Source organism: Canis lupus, chromosome 11 (assembly GCF_048164855.1).
Source record: "Canis lupus baileyi chromosome 11, mCanLup2.hap1, whole genome shotgun sequence".
In the NCBI taxonomy this organism is placed as follows: Eukaryota; Metazoa; Chordata; class Mammalia; order Carnivora; family Canidae; genus Canis; species Canis lupus.
In genome coordinates, this window is record NC_132848.1 from 37,912,609 (window position 1) to 37,924,992 (window position 12,384).

At 38.6% G+C, this 12,384-nt stretch overlaps 1 protein-coding gene across 12 annotated transcripts in view; it reads right to left on the bottom strand.

Annotated features, from left to right (window-relative positions):
- Positions 1-12,384, bottom strand: part of LIMS1 (LIM zinc finger domain containing 1) — a 146,464-nt gene that overhangs the window by 9,063 nt on the left and 125,017 nt on the right. For all 12 annotated transcript variants that reach the window (XM_072844340.1, XM_072844339.1, XM_072844345.1 and 9 more), the window contains exons 3-5: positions 2,692-2,758; positions 1,507-1,627; positions 864-1,013 (exon numbers count right to left, since the gene is read on the bottom strand). In XM_072844340.1, the coding sequence (XP_072700441.1) occupies positions 864-1,013; positions 1,507-1,627; positions 2,692-2,758 (338 nt within the window). The remainder of the gene's footprint in view (positions 1-863; positions 1,014-1,506; positions 1,628-2,691; positions 2,759-12,384) is intronic.

Here is a 12,384-nt window from a genome sequence, read left to right on the forward strand (position 1 = left end):
AACATTTAGGCAGAGGTGGCACCAATTAGCCAAATAGACTTGTTTACATTTCATCTGTTTTAAGTAATTCCTTAGAAGTGCTAATGACAAATGAACAGAGAAAAATTCCACAGAGTAAAAAAATAAAAAAGAAAAAAAAGAAAACTTCCAGAGTGAAATAGGCAAGAAAATAAGATATAAACTGATAATCACAAATAAAAGATGTGATTTTTTTGTACTTACAGCACAAAGTTGTTTTCTTGATCTTTAGCTTACCCTTATTTCTCTCCACCCTGCAATAATTTAGCATGTGCGTTCACACTGATTATATTAAACTCTTTCCATTTAATTTTTAGATAATTTAGAAAATTGTAACCTAATAATTTATCATGAGTTTCTGAAGAAAAAAATTTCCTTTAAAGTAAATAAAGCAAAATTAAATAAAAGTAGCTTAGGATATTTTAAGATAACACTCTATTACAACTGAAAAAAATTATGTAGGTACAAAGAGAAGACTTTTTAAGAGTTCTTTTTTTTTGGTCCTGTGTTGAGAAAACAGTGATCAAAAATAGTTTTGGGGCAGTTGAGGATATTTTACTATTGACTGAATATTTAGAGGTATGTGGATATGTACATATGTACACACACACATATACATACACATGGGGGGAGTGTATGCTAAGCACACTCAAATGTGGTAAAATGTTAAGTGATGAAACTCAATCATAGGTATTTTTTATATTATTCTCTTGACTTCTTATAGGTCTTAAATTTTCTAGATTACAAGTTGGAGAAAAACAATCGGGTGTGCTGGAGTAACAGAAATACAGAAATATGTGATCTTTCATTTTATTTCTACTATTTATGTAATCAAATGGCAATACCCGCAATTGGCACAGTTGAAATGGTCTGGATGGTAAGGGTCATTCTTGAATATCAGCGGCTGCTCATCAATGATGGCATGGCATTTCTGGCAGATGTATTTTCCAAGGCCTCTGGCTTTCTCACGATTATGACAGGGGCGACATAGATGTCTAAACAAAGCCAAAACTTTTTTAGAAACTTAAATTTAAAATCTGAGGTTCTTTCTAATAATTAAAAAGAAATACGCCCTAAAAAAGAGTTAAATAAATCATTTTTATGTTTTTTTTTTAAGATTTTATTTATTTACTTGACAGAGAGAGAGCAGGAGTAGGCAAAACAGCAAGGAGAAGGAGAGGGAGAAGCAGGCTCTGCAGTGAGCAAGGAGCTTGGCATAGGGCTATATCCCAGGACCTTGGGACCCTGACCTGAGCCAAAGGCAGACACTCAACCCACTGAGCCAGTGACTGATCTTTAAGAAACTCCATTTTAAGTATGTATCCTGCTTCTGTTGGCCCAGGGACACAGAATTCTCGGGTCCTCTCATAACAGATAGCAGGCAAACTGATACACTGAGGTCTTGAGTCTCAGTCCCAGGGGAAAACATGCATGGCCTTGTAGTAGTTACTTCTCCAACCACACCTGATGAGGATGAAAAACTCCTACCTCCCAGCATTCTTGACAAACCCAATATCTGCCAGCACTTCCTGGCAGAGGTCACAGCGGAAGCACTCAGGATGCCAGCTGTTATTCATGGCTTTGATCACTCGGCCAATGATGAATTCACCTGTGGGAAAGTAACACAAAGGACATCCAGTGTGCACCCTATTGCTAAAAGCACTAAGGCAAAAGACACGGAAAAAAAATATATGTCTAATACTTTCTCCACAACTCGGGCTTTCTAGGTATGTGTTGGCCACAGTGAGCACTGCATTAGGAGGAAGCTTTCACCTGTGTCCTTGGTTGTGATTCTGTAGTCATAGTTTCTGGTTGTCTTATCACATCTCTGGATCTGGTTTTCTCTTTTCCCAATGATATACAGGGTTCTCTTAAATGCCTTTTACTTCTGGTCATTACCGACAGAGAAAACTGAAATCCACAGCACATTTTCTTGAAACCTATACCTAATTTCTTCTTTCACTAAATTTTAGAACATTCTACTCAGTTTCTCCAATGTCTGGAGACCTTCTAGTGGAATTGTTAGCAACCAGTGAGGTGGCTAAAATGCAAGCAAGTTAAACACTTGTATAACACACAGCCATCCTTAAGCATCTGAAGCACCCCTCCAATATTTTCCCTCTCTCAGCAACCCCAAAAGTGAGTAGGTAAAGGCTAAATTAACAGGGGGCAGGCACATTTCAAAAGATCATCTGATAAAAATCTTAATCAAAAACTAACTTTACAGTAGATGTCCTTAAAAATCATTTCTCTCTGGGTTTTGACACTCTTGTTATATATGTTTGTTATATATGTATACATATATATATTTAAAGATTTGTTATATATGTATACATATATATATTTAAAGATTGATTGATTGATTGATTTATGATAGACAGAGAAAGAGAGAGAGAGAGAGAGGCAGAGACACAGGAGGAGGGAGAAGCAGGCTCCATGCTGGGAGCCCGACGCGGGACCCGATCCTGGGACTCCAGGATTGCGCCCTGGGCCAAAGGCAGGCGCTAAACCACTGAGCCACCCAGAGATCCCCAGTTTGTTATATATTAATGTTAAGGCAAAGGACTGATAAAGCACCTGGATGCTACTTATAATGAGCACCCAACACCATTTTCACCACTGACATAATTTTGAGACTCACTTTTTACTTTGCCATTCAGCAGCAAAACTTACCACACTGATGACAGCAAGGAGCAAAGAGCATCTGAAAGTCATGTTCACAATACTTCCTTCCTTCAAACTGAAATAGAAAGTACCATCAATTTGTACAGATGAAACAATCACAGGATGAATATAATTATTCTGTGGAGACATATAGGAAAGTTGTTTTTGAACTAAGTGCTCTACCCTAATAATTTATAATTCTACTGAGAGTTTTAAAAGCAGATGTACTTTTGTACCTTCCCTAAAGATACACCAAACAACTGAGGTGACACCTGATATGGCTCCAGAATCCAGTGGCCTCCCTTTACTGATGCTCTTTTCTGGCTTGCGGACTCATCTTGAAGAGTCTAATTGAGAGCTGTAGACCCCTCTCCTGAGAAAACAGTCACATACACACAAACCCCTTCTCACTTTTTTTTTTTTGGGGGGGGGGCTGATATCTGAAATGTACCACAAGCTTAAATATTTACAAATGGTAGGTATTCTAGTATATTTTAGATTTACACATTTTAAAGTGAGGCCAAAACTGATTTAAAAAATAAATATTCTATTTTAATAGTTGGAAAAATTTTTATCCTCCACTTTTCTCCTTGAACTATTTCCATTTCATTTCCCCCAAAGTTTTATCCTGGTGTGATATTTTTCCCCTAAACTCTATACTGAAGTCTTTTTTTTAAAAAAGATTTTATTTACTCATGAGAGACACAGAGACATACGCAGAGGGAGAAGCAGGTTCCCTGTGGGGAGCCTGATGCAGGACTCGATCCCCAGACCCGGGATCACGACCTGAGTGGAAGGCAGACACTTAACCGCTAAGCCATCCAGGCACCCCTATACTAAAGTCTTCAACGGATCACCCTACCATACTTCTTAGCAATTAAAATGTTATGAAACTTTAAATTTTGTTTTACTTTATGAACCCATAAGGCTCTAAAACATTCTTTTTCTTCTGGATTAATTTACCATTACAATGATTATTAATACACAAATGGTCAAAACATGAATATGTCACAAATGGCAAATTTCACTTTCCACTATTTACTTGAAAAGCCTATCTTAATGAGATGAGCAGGGCTCCTCTTCCTCTCACAATTATTCCATGTATCCACGGATTGATATGACCTACCATTGGAAGACTCAGGGTTCAACATTAATTTTTATTTTGGGGGTTGCTTTTAACCTCTTCACATAAATAAGTCATGAGAATTATATCCTGTCACCCTTTGAATCATCGAACCCCTTGCAAGTTGTATGTCAAATATATCACATGCTATTTGACTATCAAAATCTATTTTTAATGATGTATCAATAGTCAACTCAGTTTGCTCAATCATGGAAATTAGCTGGAGATTTGCTCAATTTATTGAACCTACTCGGCTATAATTAATTGGCAGACCCGCAAAGCAGATTTTGTGCCAGAAAAAGGCTTACTTCATTTTGAAATTCAAATGAATAATGAATAAGCTCTGATACATTTAATGAATCTGTTTTTAAAAGTTAGAAACAGGTGGTAATACACTGATACGTTTATTGCTGTATTAGCCAATCCTGTGTCATATTGCACTGTATAGCCCCAAGCAGGGGTTATTTATGAAGCAGATATGTTCCTTTACTGGATATATATTACATATATATGTAGAAATCTCATGTTTTGCTTTTAGCAGTAGTCAAAAACTATTAAAATATAGACTCAGAATCAACTCCATTGATTTAGTCGGAAACCATAAATTGTTTACCACACACCCCAGTGTGGTGAAAGACCAAGGCTCAAAATTGTTTGTGTCAACTGGCCACTTATATTTAATAGCAAAAGACTGGTTAATGATAATAATGCATCACAACATCTTTAGAAGGAAAGGAGTGTGTGTGTGTGTGTGTGTGTGTGTGTGTGTGTTTGTGTGGCAGTTTTATTACAGTTTTTAAAATCAGTAATTTTTAATGGAAACAACTTGGCCAAAGATCTGTCACAGAATTTGGAGACCCATTAAAACAAAGTTTAATAAAAAAAAGAAAGAAAAGGAACACTCAACTTTTAGTTTGTATTTAACAAAAGGGGGAGACATATATTGTTTCAAATAAAAACAAAATGAATCCAGCAGTCAGTATATATATTATATTTACTGGCAGAAGGTAGACAAAATCAAGATGAGTTGTAATTTGAATAAGTCTTTTTCTTTTCTTTTTAAAAGATTATTTATTTCTTTATTTTAGAGAGAGGGAGAAAGCACAAGGAGGGAGGAGGGACAGAGGGAGAGGGAGAAGCAGACTCCTTGCTGAGCACGGAAGCCGGACATTGGGCTGGATTCTGGGACCCTGAGATCATGACCTGAGCCAAAGACAGATGCTTAACTGACTGAGCCACCCAGGCACCCAGTCTTTTTTTTTTTTTTTAAGATTTATTTATTTATTTTAGAGGGAGAGGGAGTGGGCAGGGGAGGAGGAGAGGGAGAGGAAGAGAATCGCAAGCAGACTCCCCACTAAGTATGGAGCCTGAAATGGTGCTTGATCCCACAACCCTGAGATTATGACCTGAGCCAAAACCAAAAATTGGATGCTTAACCACTGGAGCCACCCAGGCGCCCCTCGAGTAAGTCTTTTAAGATGTGATTCAAATAGGTAGCATAGCGTAGCAGTTAAGAACACTGACCATGGATCCGAAAGGCCCGAGTTTAAATTCTGGCTGAAGAACCACTGGCTGTGTGGCTTTGGCCAAGTTGTTTAACCTCTCAATGCCTTGTGAGAGTCACCAAGCCTCTTCTGTTTTGGCTGTTTGTTCTGGCTTTTAACATAAACTCATCATGTTTATAATTTCTTACCACTGCTCTTTCTGCTTTGCTCTTATAGGATTCTCCCTTTAAAAGGATGAGTCCTGTAGTATAAATATACAGAGGAATACCATTCAGCCATAAAAAAGAAGGGAATCCTGCTATTTGCAAAACAATGGACAGAACTGCATGCCATTATGCTGAAATAAATAAGTCAGGCAGAGAAAGACCAACACTGTGTGATCTCACTTATATGTGGAATCTAAAAATGCCAAACTCACAGAAACAGTGAATAGACTGGTAGTTACTGGGGTTTGGAGGGATGGGGGAAATGGGGAAATGTCAGGCAAGGGGCAAACTTCTAGTTATAAAATAAGTAAGTTCTGGGGATCTAATGTACAGATATAGTTAACAATACTGTATGGTAGACTTGAAGTCTGCTAAGAGAGTGGATCTTAAATGTTCTCACCACACAAACACACACACACGATAATTACATGAGGTGATGGATGTGTTGACTAACCTTACTGTGGTTATCATTTCACAATATGCACATATATCAAATCATCATGTTGTATACCTTAAACTTACACAATGCTGTCTGTTGATTAAATTTCAATAAAACTAAAGAAAAAGAATGAATCCTTTTGATTAGGAATGAAAAAGGCAAAGTCTTAAAAGGAAGTTCTCATGATTACTCCCCACATTTCCAAATCTGCCACAATTCTGAATATAGAACATCCAACACAGTTCCAGGCTTCATCCTTAACAAGAAAATTCATGAGGTAGGGAAAGACTGGAAGGCTTACAACTTTGAGGACACGTGACTAATGTCTTCTGATTCGTGTCCTGGAGCAATTATTCATAGTAAGATTTGAGATTCCTTTTTCTTGTGAGGTGAGAGAAGTGTTACTGTGAATATAAATATATTATCAGACAAATTAACTTTCAGAAGAAGACTTCAGAAATTTAGTTCCCTGAAACCAAGATACAAGGATCCAGGAATAGATTCTCTGGAAACCATCCATATTCCAAACCCCTTGCATATCCTGAAGTGTGCTTACTCATACAGAATGTCTAAGAACTCTGGTTGTTGCCACCTGCAAGGAACAGGGATTGTTCAGTATGGAGGAGGATGAACCAAAAATAGCTCTGCTCTGTACTGTTTTGAGTTCTGTGAAGATTCTCTTTGAGGGTGGGGAGATCCTGCTGCTTTAAAGAAAGCTCAGAATTAGAAACTTGTCTCATTTCAAGGTAAGTGCAAGCAAACGCTGACGATCTTCACTTGGTGATTTGTACTGGTTTGTTGTCAATGGTTTTGAAGTGAGAGGGTCAGCAGACAAGCACCTCCTCTGGTTGGAAAGTTTCCTCTCCACCAGACCTCCCTTCTCAGGGTTCAGCCTTCCTGAGTAATTATGATTCTGTATAAGAGGAAATGAGTGAAGAAATCTCTTTGTAAACCCTCTTTCCACTAAATCATTCATCATAAATTGGCCTTTCCTGTTATGCATTTTGTGATAGGGAAAAAAGGACGCATCTGGGAAATTCAAACTAAAGAGAGAGAGAAAGGAATCTGAAGTATTAACAAAGAACCTAGCCCCTAAATGTGTACTATGCTGAACTGAAAAAGGCTGCACACCACATTCCTAGTCCTTAGTTCAATCTACTGGGATTTGTAATGTTTCTGGAATTATATCTCTCTTTAACTGTTGGTTCCATTTTACTTACAAAAGTATCTTCAAAGGGGAAATATTAAGATGATCCTTTTACTGGAGATACTCCAAGATGTCACAAAGTTAGATTTAGGAGTCATTACAGTGGCTATATATAGTCGATGTCAGGGCCTCTGGTCTCCATAGGTATTCCCAGCCCTGCCCCTGCCCCAGAAATGGCATTTAAACAGCCTTCTCATGCCACCGCTGACTTGGTTTTTTACCTATATTTCTTCATATGTACTGGAGGATGATTGGAGCTACTAGCAACTCATGAAAACCAGCACTGATGGAAAGAGATTTCCCTTTGAAGCTAACTACAATACCAATTCAAAGATCACTAATCATATAGAACTCATACATTTATCCAACCCTTCTAAATTTTCCTGGTCTGAAAATGAGGAAAGTACCATGGAAGCCACCTTAGTTCTGCCCAAATCATTGTGAAAACTGTATTCACTCCTAGGACTAGGGCGCAGTGTGGTCTACACGCCTGTCACACATTGTGTTGTAAGCTTTCCATAATATTTACTGAATGAATGAAGCAGCAGTCATGGCCACATATAAGGGACCATTATTTCTCAGTCCTAGGAAACCATTTCAGTTTTGGAGTCAGGGCATCATCCTTGAGCAGACAGGCAAGTGTGAGATAAAATCCTGACCTGGGGCAGCCCAGGTGGTTCAGTGGTTTAATGCCGCCTTCAGTCTAGGGCCTGATCCTGGAGACCTGGGATCGAGTCCCACGTCCAGTTCCCTTCATGGAGCCTGCTTCTGCCTCTGCCTGTGTCTCTGCCTCTCTCTCTTTCTCATGAATAAATACATAAAATATATATAAAAAAAAAAGTCCTGATCTGACCACATCCCCACTAGTTAACTATGGGCAAGGCCTCTGAGCCTCTCATAGCCACATGTAAGTTGGGAATAAAAATACCTAATTTGCAGGGTTTGCAGGGAATCAGAAGAATGAAGTTTGTAACCTCACTCATAACAGAGGTTTAGTTATTTCGGAAATAAAAATATTAATGTAACTCACAAGTCTTTTAAAATCAGCAACTATAGGTCATTTATCCACATATAACGTACTACATTCAAGGCAAGGCGAAGGACTGTGAAGTAAGACAAATGAGGTGACCTTACTCTCAAGAGACTCACATGATACAAGAAACAGCACCTCAACTCTTGGTGCTAGTGTTGGAAAGCACTACCACTGTGACTGTTTTAACGTGTTCCTCGTTTTTATTACTACCCTGATCACTACCTGCTGATACAGACAAAACTAAAAGAATCAATAATACTTAAAAGTTGTTTAAAATTAAAATGCAGAAGTAGGGCATTTGAAAAGAGAAAAATAAATTTGTTTGTGGAACCAGTTCTAATTACCACATAAATAGTATACCTTGCTTTGCTGAGAATGATATTTTCATTATGAATAGCTGAGTGATGACTATCCAAGAATGGTATACTTATCTTTCCTTGTGCCTATTTAAACCAGAAGATTAGGCTTTCTGGAAGGTCTTTTTAAGTGAAATCTGTTTAGAAATACTTTTTAATTAAATTTATGGCACAGGAATTAACTCTAAGTGCAGTCAAGTTCTTAGAGACAGAAAAAGGGTTTTGTTTAATGAGGGTATCGTCTAAACAACCTGGGAAACATGCTCACCTAAAATGGACTTGGTATTACCATAGTGAAGTTCATAACCTCCTCAAAGGGACACACTCATTTAGTGGTTCTCAGCTGAGGGTGAGTTAGCTCCCCAATGGGTATTTGGCAATGTATAGAGAAACTTTTAGTTGTCACAACTGGGGAATCTAGTGGGTAGAGTGGTATTATTAAACATTCTACAATGTACAGGACAGCCTCTCAAAAAAAGAATTATCCAGCTCAAAATGTCAACAGTGGGGGATCCCTGGGTGGCGCAGTGGTTTAGTGCCTGCCTTTGGCCCAGGGTGCGATCCTGGAGACCCAGGATCGAGTCCCACATCAGGCTCCCGGTGCATGGAGCCTGCTTCTCCCTCTGCCTGTGTCTCCGCCTCTCTCTCTCTCTCTGTGGGACTATCATAAATAAATTAAAAAAAAAAATGTCAACAGTGCTGCTGCTTGAGGAAGCCTGGTTTAGTGTGTGCAAGCGTTACTTTATTTGAGCAGTACTCACCGGGAAGTGGTACTAGGGAGTGAGCTAACTTACTAGGTACGGTACATGCTACCTTGTAATTATCTTGTTAGAGAAAACTGAAATTCAAAAATGTTAAATAACTTGCAAAGCCAGCATTGCTGGGATTCATTCCCCAGCTGTCAGACGCTAAAATCTGTGCTGGCTTCTTCTGTATCCATCACCTCTCTTAGGCAGACTAATAGAGAATATAACCTAGAGGTCTTATATTATCTTGTGGGTTTTATTTATTTATTTATTTATTTATTTATTTATTTATTTATTTATTATCTTGTGGGTTTCTATTAAGAACTTAAAAATCATGATTGAAAGGTCTCCTGGCTTCTCTGCCAATACACACTGTGAACTTGAGAATTGGCCATCTGAACACAGATGAAGAGGTAATTCTATTGCGTGTGGAACCCTGAATTACTAGGTTCCTTTTTTGACCATGTACCAATAAAGACAATTCACCCTCTGCACCCACTGCACAAATCTGAGAAAAATGCTGAGGTCCTGAAATAGACTAATTATGGATACATGTTTCCTGAGAAATCCTAGGATGCCGGCTTCACTGGCAGCTTCTCTCAGTCAGGGGACCCTCTAAAGGCAAGACACTAGGCTAGAAGCTGTTGCAGATGTACATGCTGACAACCTGTAAAATCACATCATGATTGTTTTCTAAAAACAACTATCTTCCATTTATTAAGCTCTTTTACCAAGTAGTAGGCACTCTGCTGAAACATTATAAACATCATCCTATTCTAGTTTTCAGGAGATTCTGGGGCGGGCGGGGGGGGGGGGGGTCTGTGCTCAGGTAGATTTAACTTCTCCCTATTACCAAACAGTCTATAATACTGTGAAGTTTTCATATCTTTTAATGATTCAATCTTGGGCAGTCCAGTTTAACCCACTGTAGGGTAAGTTCCTTAAGACTCTAGCCAGCTTGCTCATCATTCTACTCCTAGAATGTAACATGGGCTGCCTGACACATTGTAACTGCCTAATGAATATTATAAACATTGTTAAATGGTGAATAAAGGATGAATAAACAACTCTTGTGGAAAATCTCATGAATGTCTGACAGACTGAAGTTCTTTGGTCATCTCCAATCTGTGAGAGTTCCTCAGTCTTGCACTGTCTTACATGACCTTGACATTTTTAAAGGGTACTGGTCAGCTGTTTTATAGAGTGATCCTCATTATGGGTTTGTCTCCTGATTAGGCTGAAGTCGCAGATCTGGAGGGATAATACCACAGAGGTTTAATGTGCTCTATTTCTTGCATCATATTGGGGAGTACATAATCTCAACAGGATTTCTTAATGGTCATGTGAACCTTGATCACTTGGTTAGGACGGTATCTGCTAGGTTTTGCCACTGCAAAGTTACTACTTTATACCTCCTCTATTTTTTTTTTTTAAAGATTTTATTTATTTGAGAGAGAGAGAGAAAGAGAGAGAGAGAGAGAGAAAGAGAGCACAAACCAGGGGGAGAGGCAGAGGGAGAAGCAGACACCATCTGAGCAGGGAGCCTAACGTGGGGTTTGATCCCAAGACCCTGGGATCACGACCTGAGCTGAAGGCAGACACTCAGCTGACTGAGCCACCCAGGTGCCTCTATGTTACCCTTTCTATAGCCCCGTCAGAAGTGAGTCATTAAGTCCAGTCCATATACAAAGAGAGAATTGTGCTCTTTCTTTTCCATTTAATATATGCTCTTGGAGATAGAGTTTAAAGTTATTTGAGTCATTTAAACAAACTGGGAGGAAGGGAGCTTTTAATATAAGAAATAGTACTCTAAGTATCAGAAGTGATTATATTAAAATCCCAACTAGATATAACATGTTACTCAATAACAGAAGATTTTGGTAAGGTCAGTACCCTCCCAAAGATCATTCTTCACTATGACTCTTCCATTATACCTCCTCTGCAAAACACACAAAAATTAAAAGTAATTGCATTTAGTGTTATGTGTCTATAAACTACTTTCAAATAATTTGGCAGGAGATGGGTGTGGAGGATGTGTGTGTGAGATGCACAAGGGCACATGATACTCGTATTATTCTTTCAACTTTTCTGTAGGTTTTATTTTTTAAAAAAGATTTTTATTTATTTATTCATGAGAAACACACACACACAGAGAGACAGAGACAGAGACAGAGAGAGAGAGAGGGGCAGAGACACAGGCAGAGGGAGAAGCAGGCTCCATGCAGGGAGCCTGATGTGGGACTCAATCCCAGGACTCTAGGATCACGCCCTGGGCCAAGGCAGATGCTCAATGGCTGAGCCACCCAGGTATCCCTTTTCTGTAGGTTTTAAACAAAAAGTTTGTTTATTCAATACTATCACACTGGCCTGAACTAACATATCAAGTCAGCGGTCCACATATGGTACTGAAAATACATCATGGCTCAGGCTTCTACTCAAAACTGAAATCTCCTTTGTTTCTATTTAAGAATTCATTTCTTTCATCCACCACTCTGGACAACAAAGCCTGGACAATGTTCATGGGATGAACGACGGGTAAATGAGTAAAGTGTACCAAGATTTTGAAGTGTATGTTAGAAAATGTCTGCCTTGGCTCCTAGTGGGTATATTAGCATTTTATCTTGCCATCTTTACTATCCAAGTACCGTATACACGGGATTGTATTTATTAAGCACCTAGTAGTCATCAAATACTGTATAACAAACGATAGAAATACCAAATTAATGAGGACAGTCCCGACACCAAGGTATTTAAAGTTAGAGGGAAAGAAGATAAACATATAAAGAAACATGTACAATGCTCTCCAAACTAAAGATATAAACAAAATGTTGTGTGTACTTAAAGAAGATAAACCGAAGTGAGACAGATGGGAGTGTCCTGAGAACATGACTGATGTGGTCTTGTAATAAAAACACCCTGAGTAAAGCAGTCATTGATGACAGAAGCTATGGAGCCCAAGAATCATGAGACCAACTTTTTATTCTTTGGTGGTGATGGATTACAGTCTTGATGGCAAACTTTAAGTTCACTAGCTGAACCACATGATCTGGTGGGACTGAAGTTCATCTTGAGTTAAGGAGCCAATGC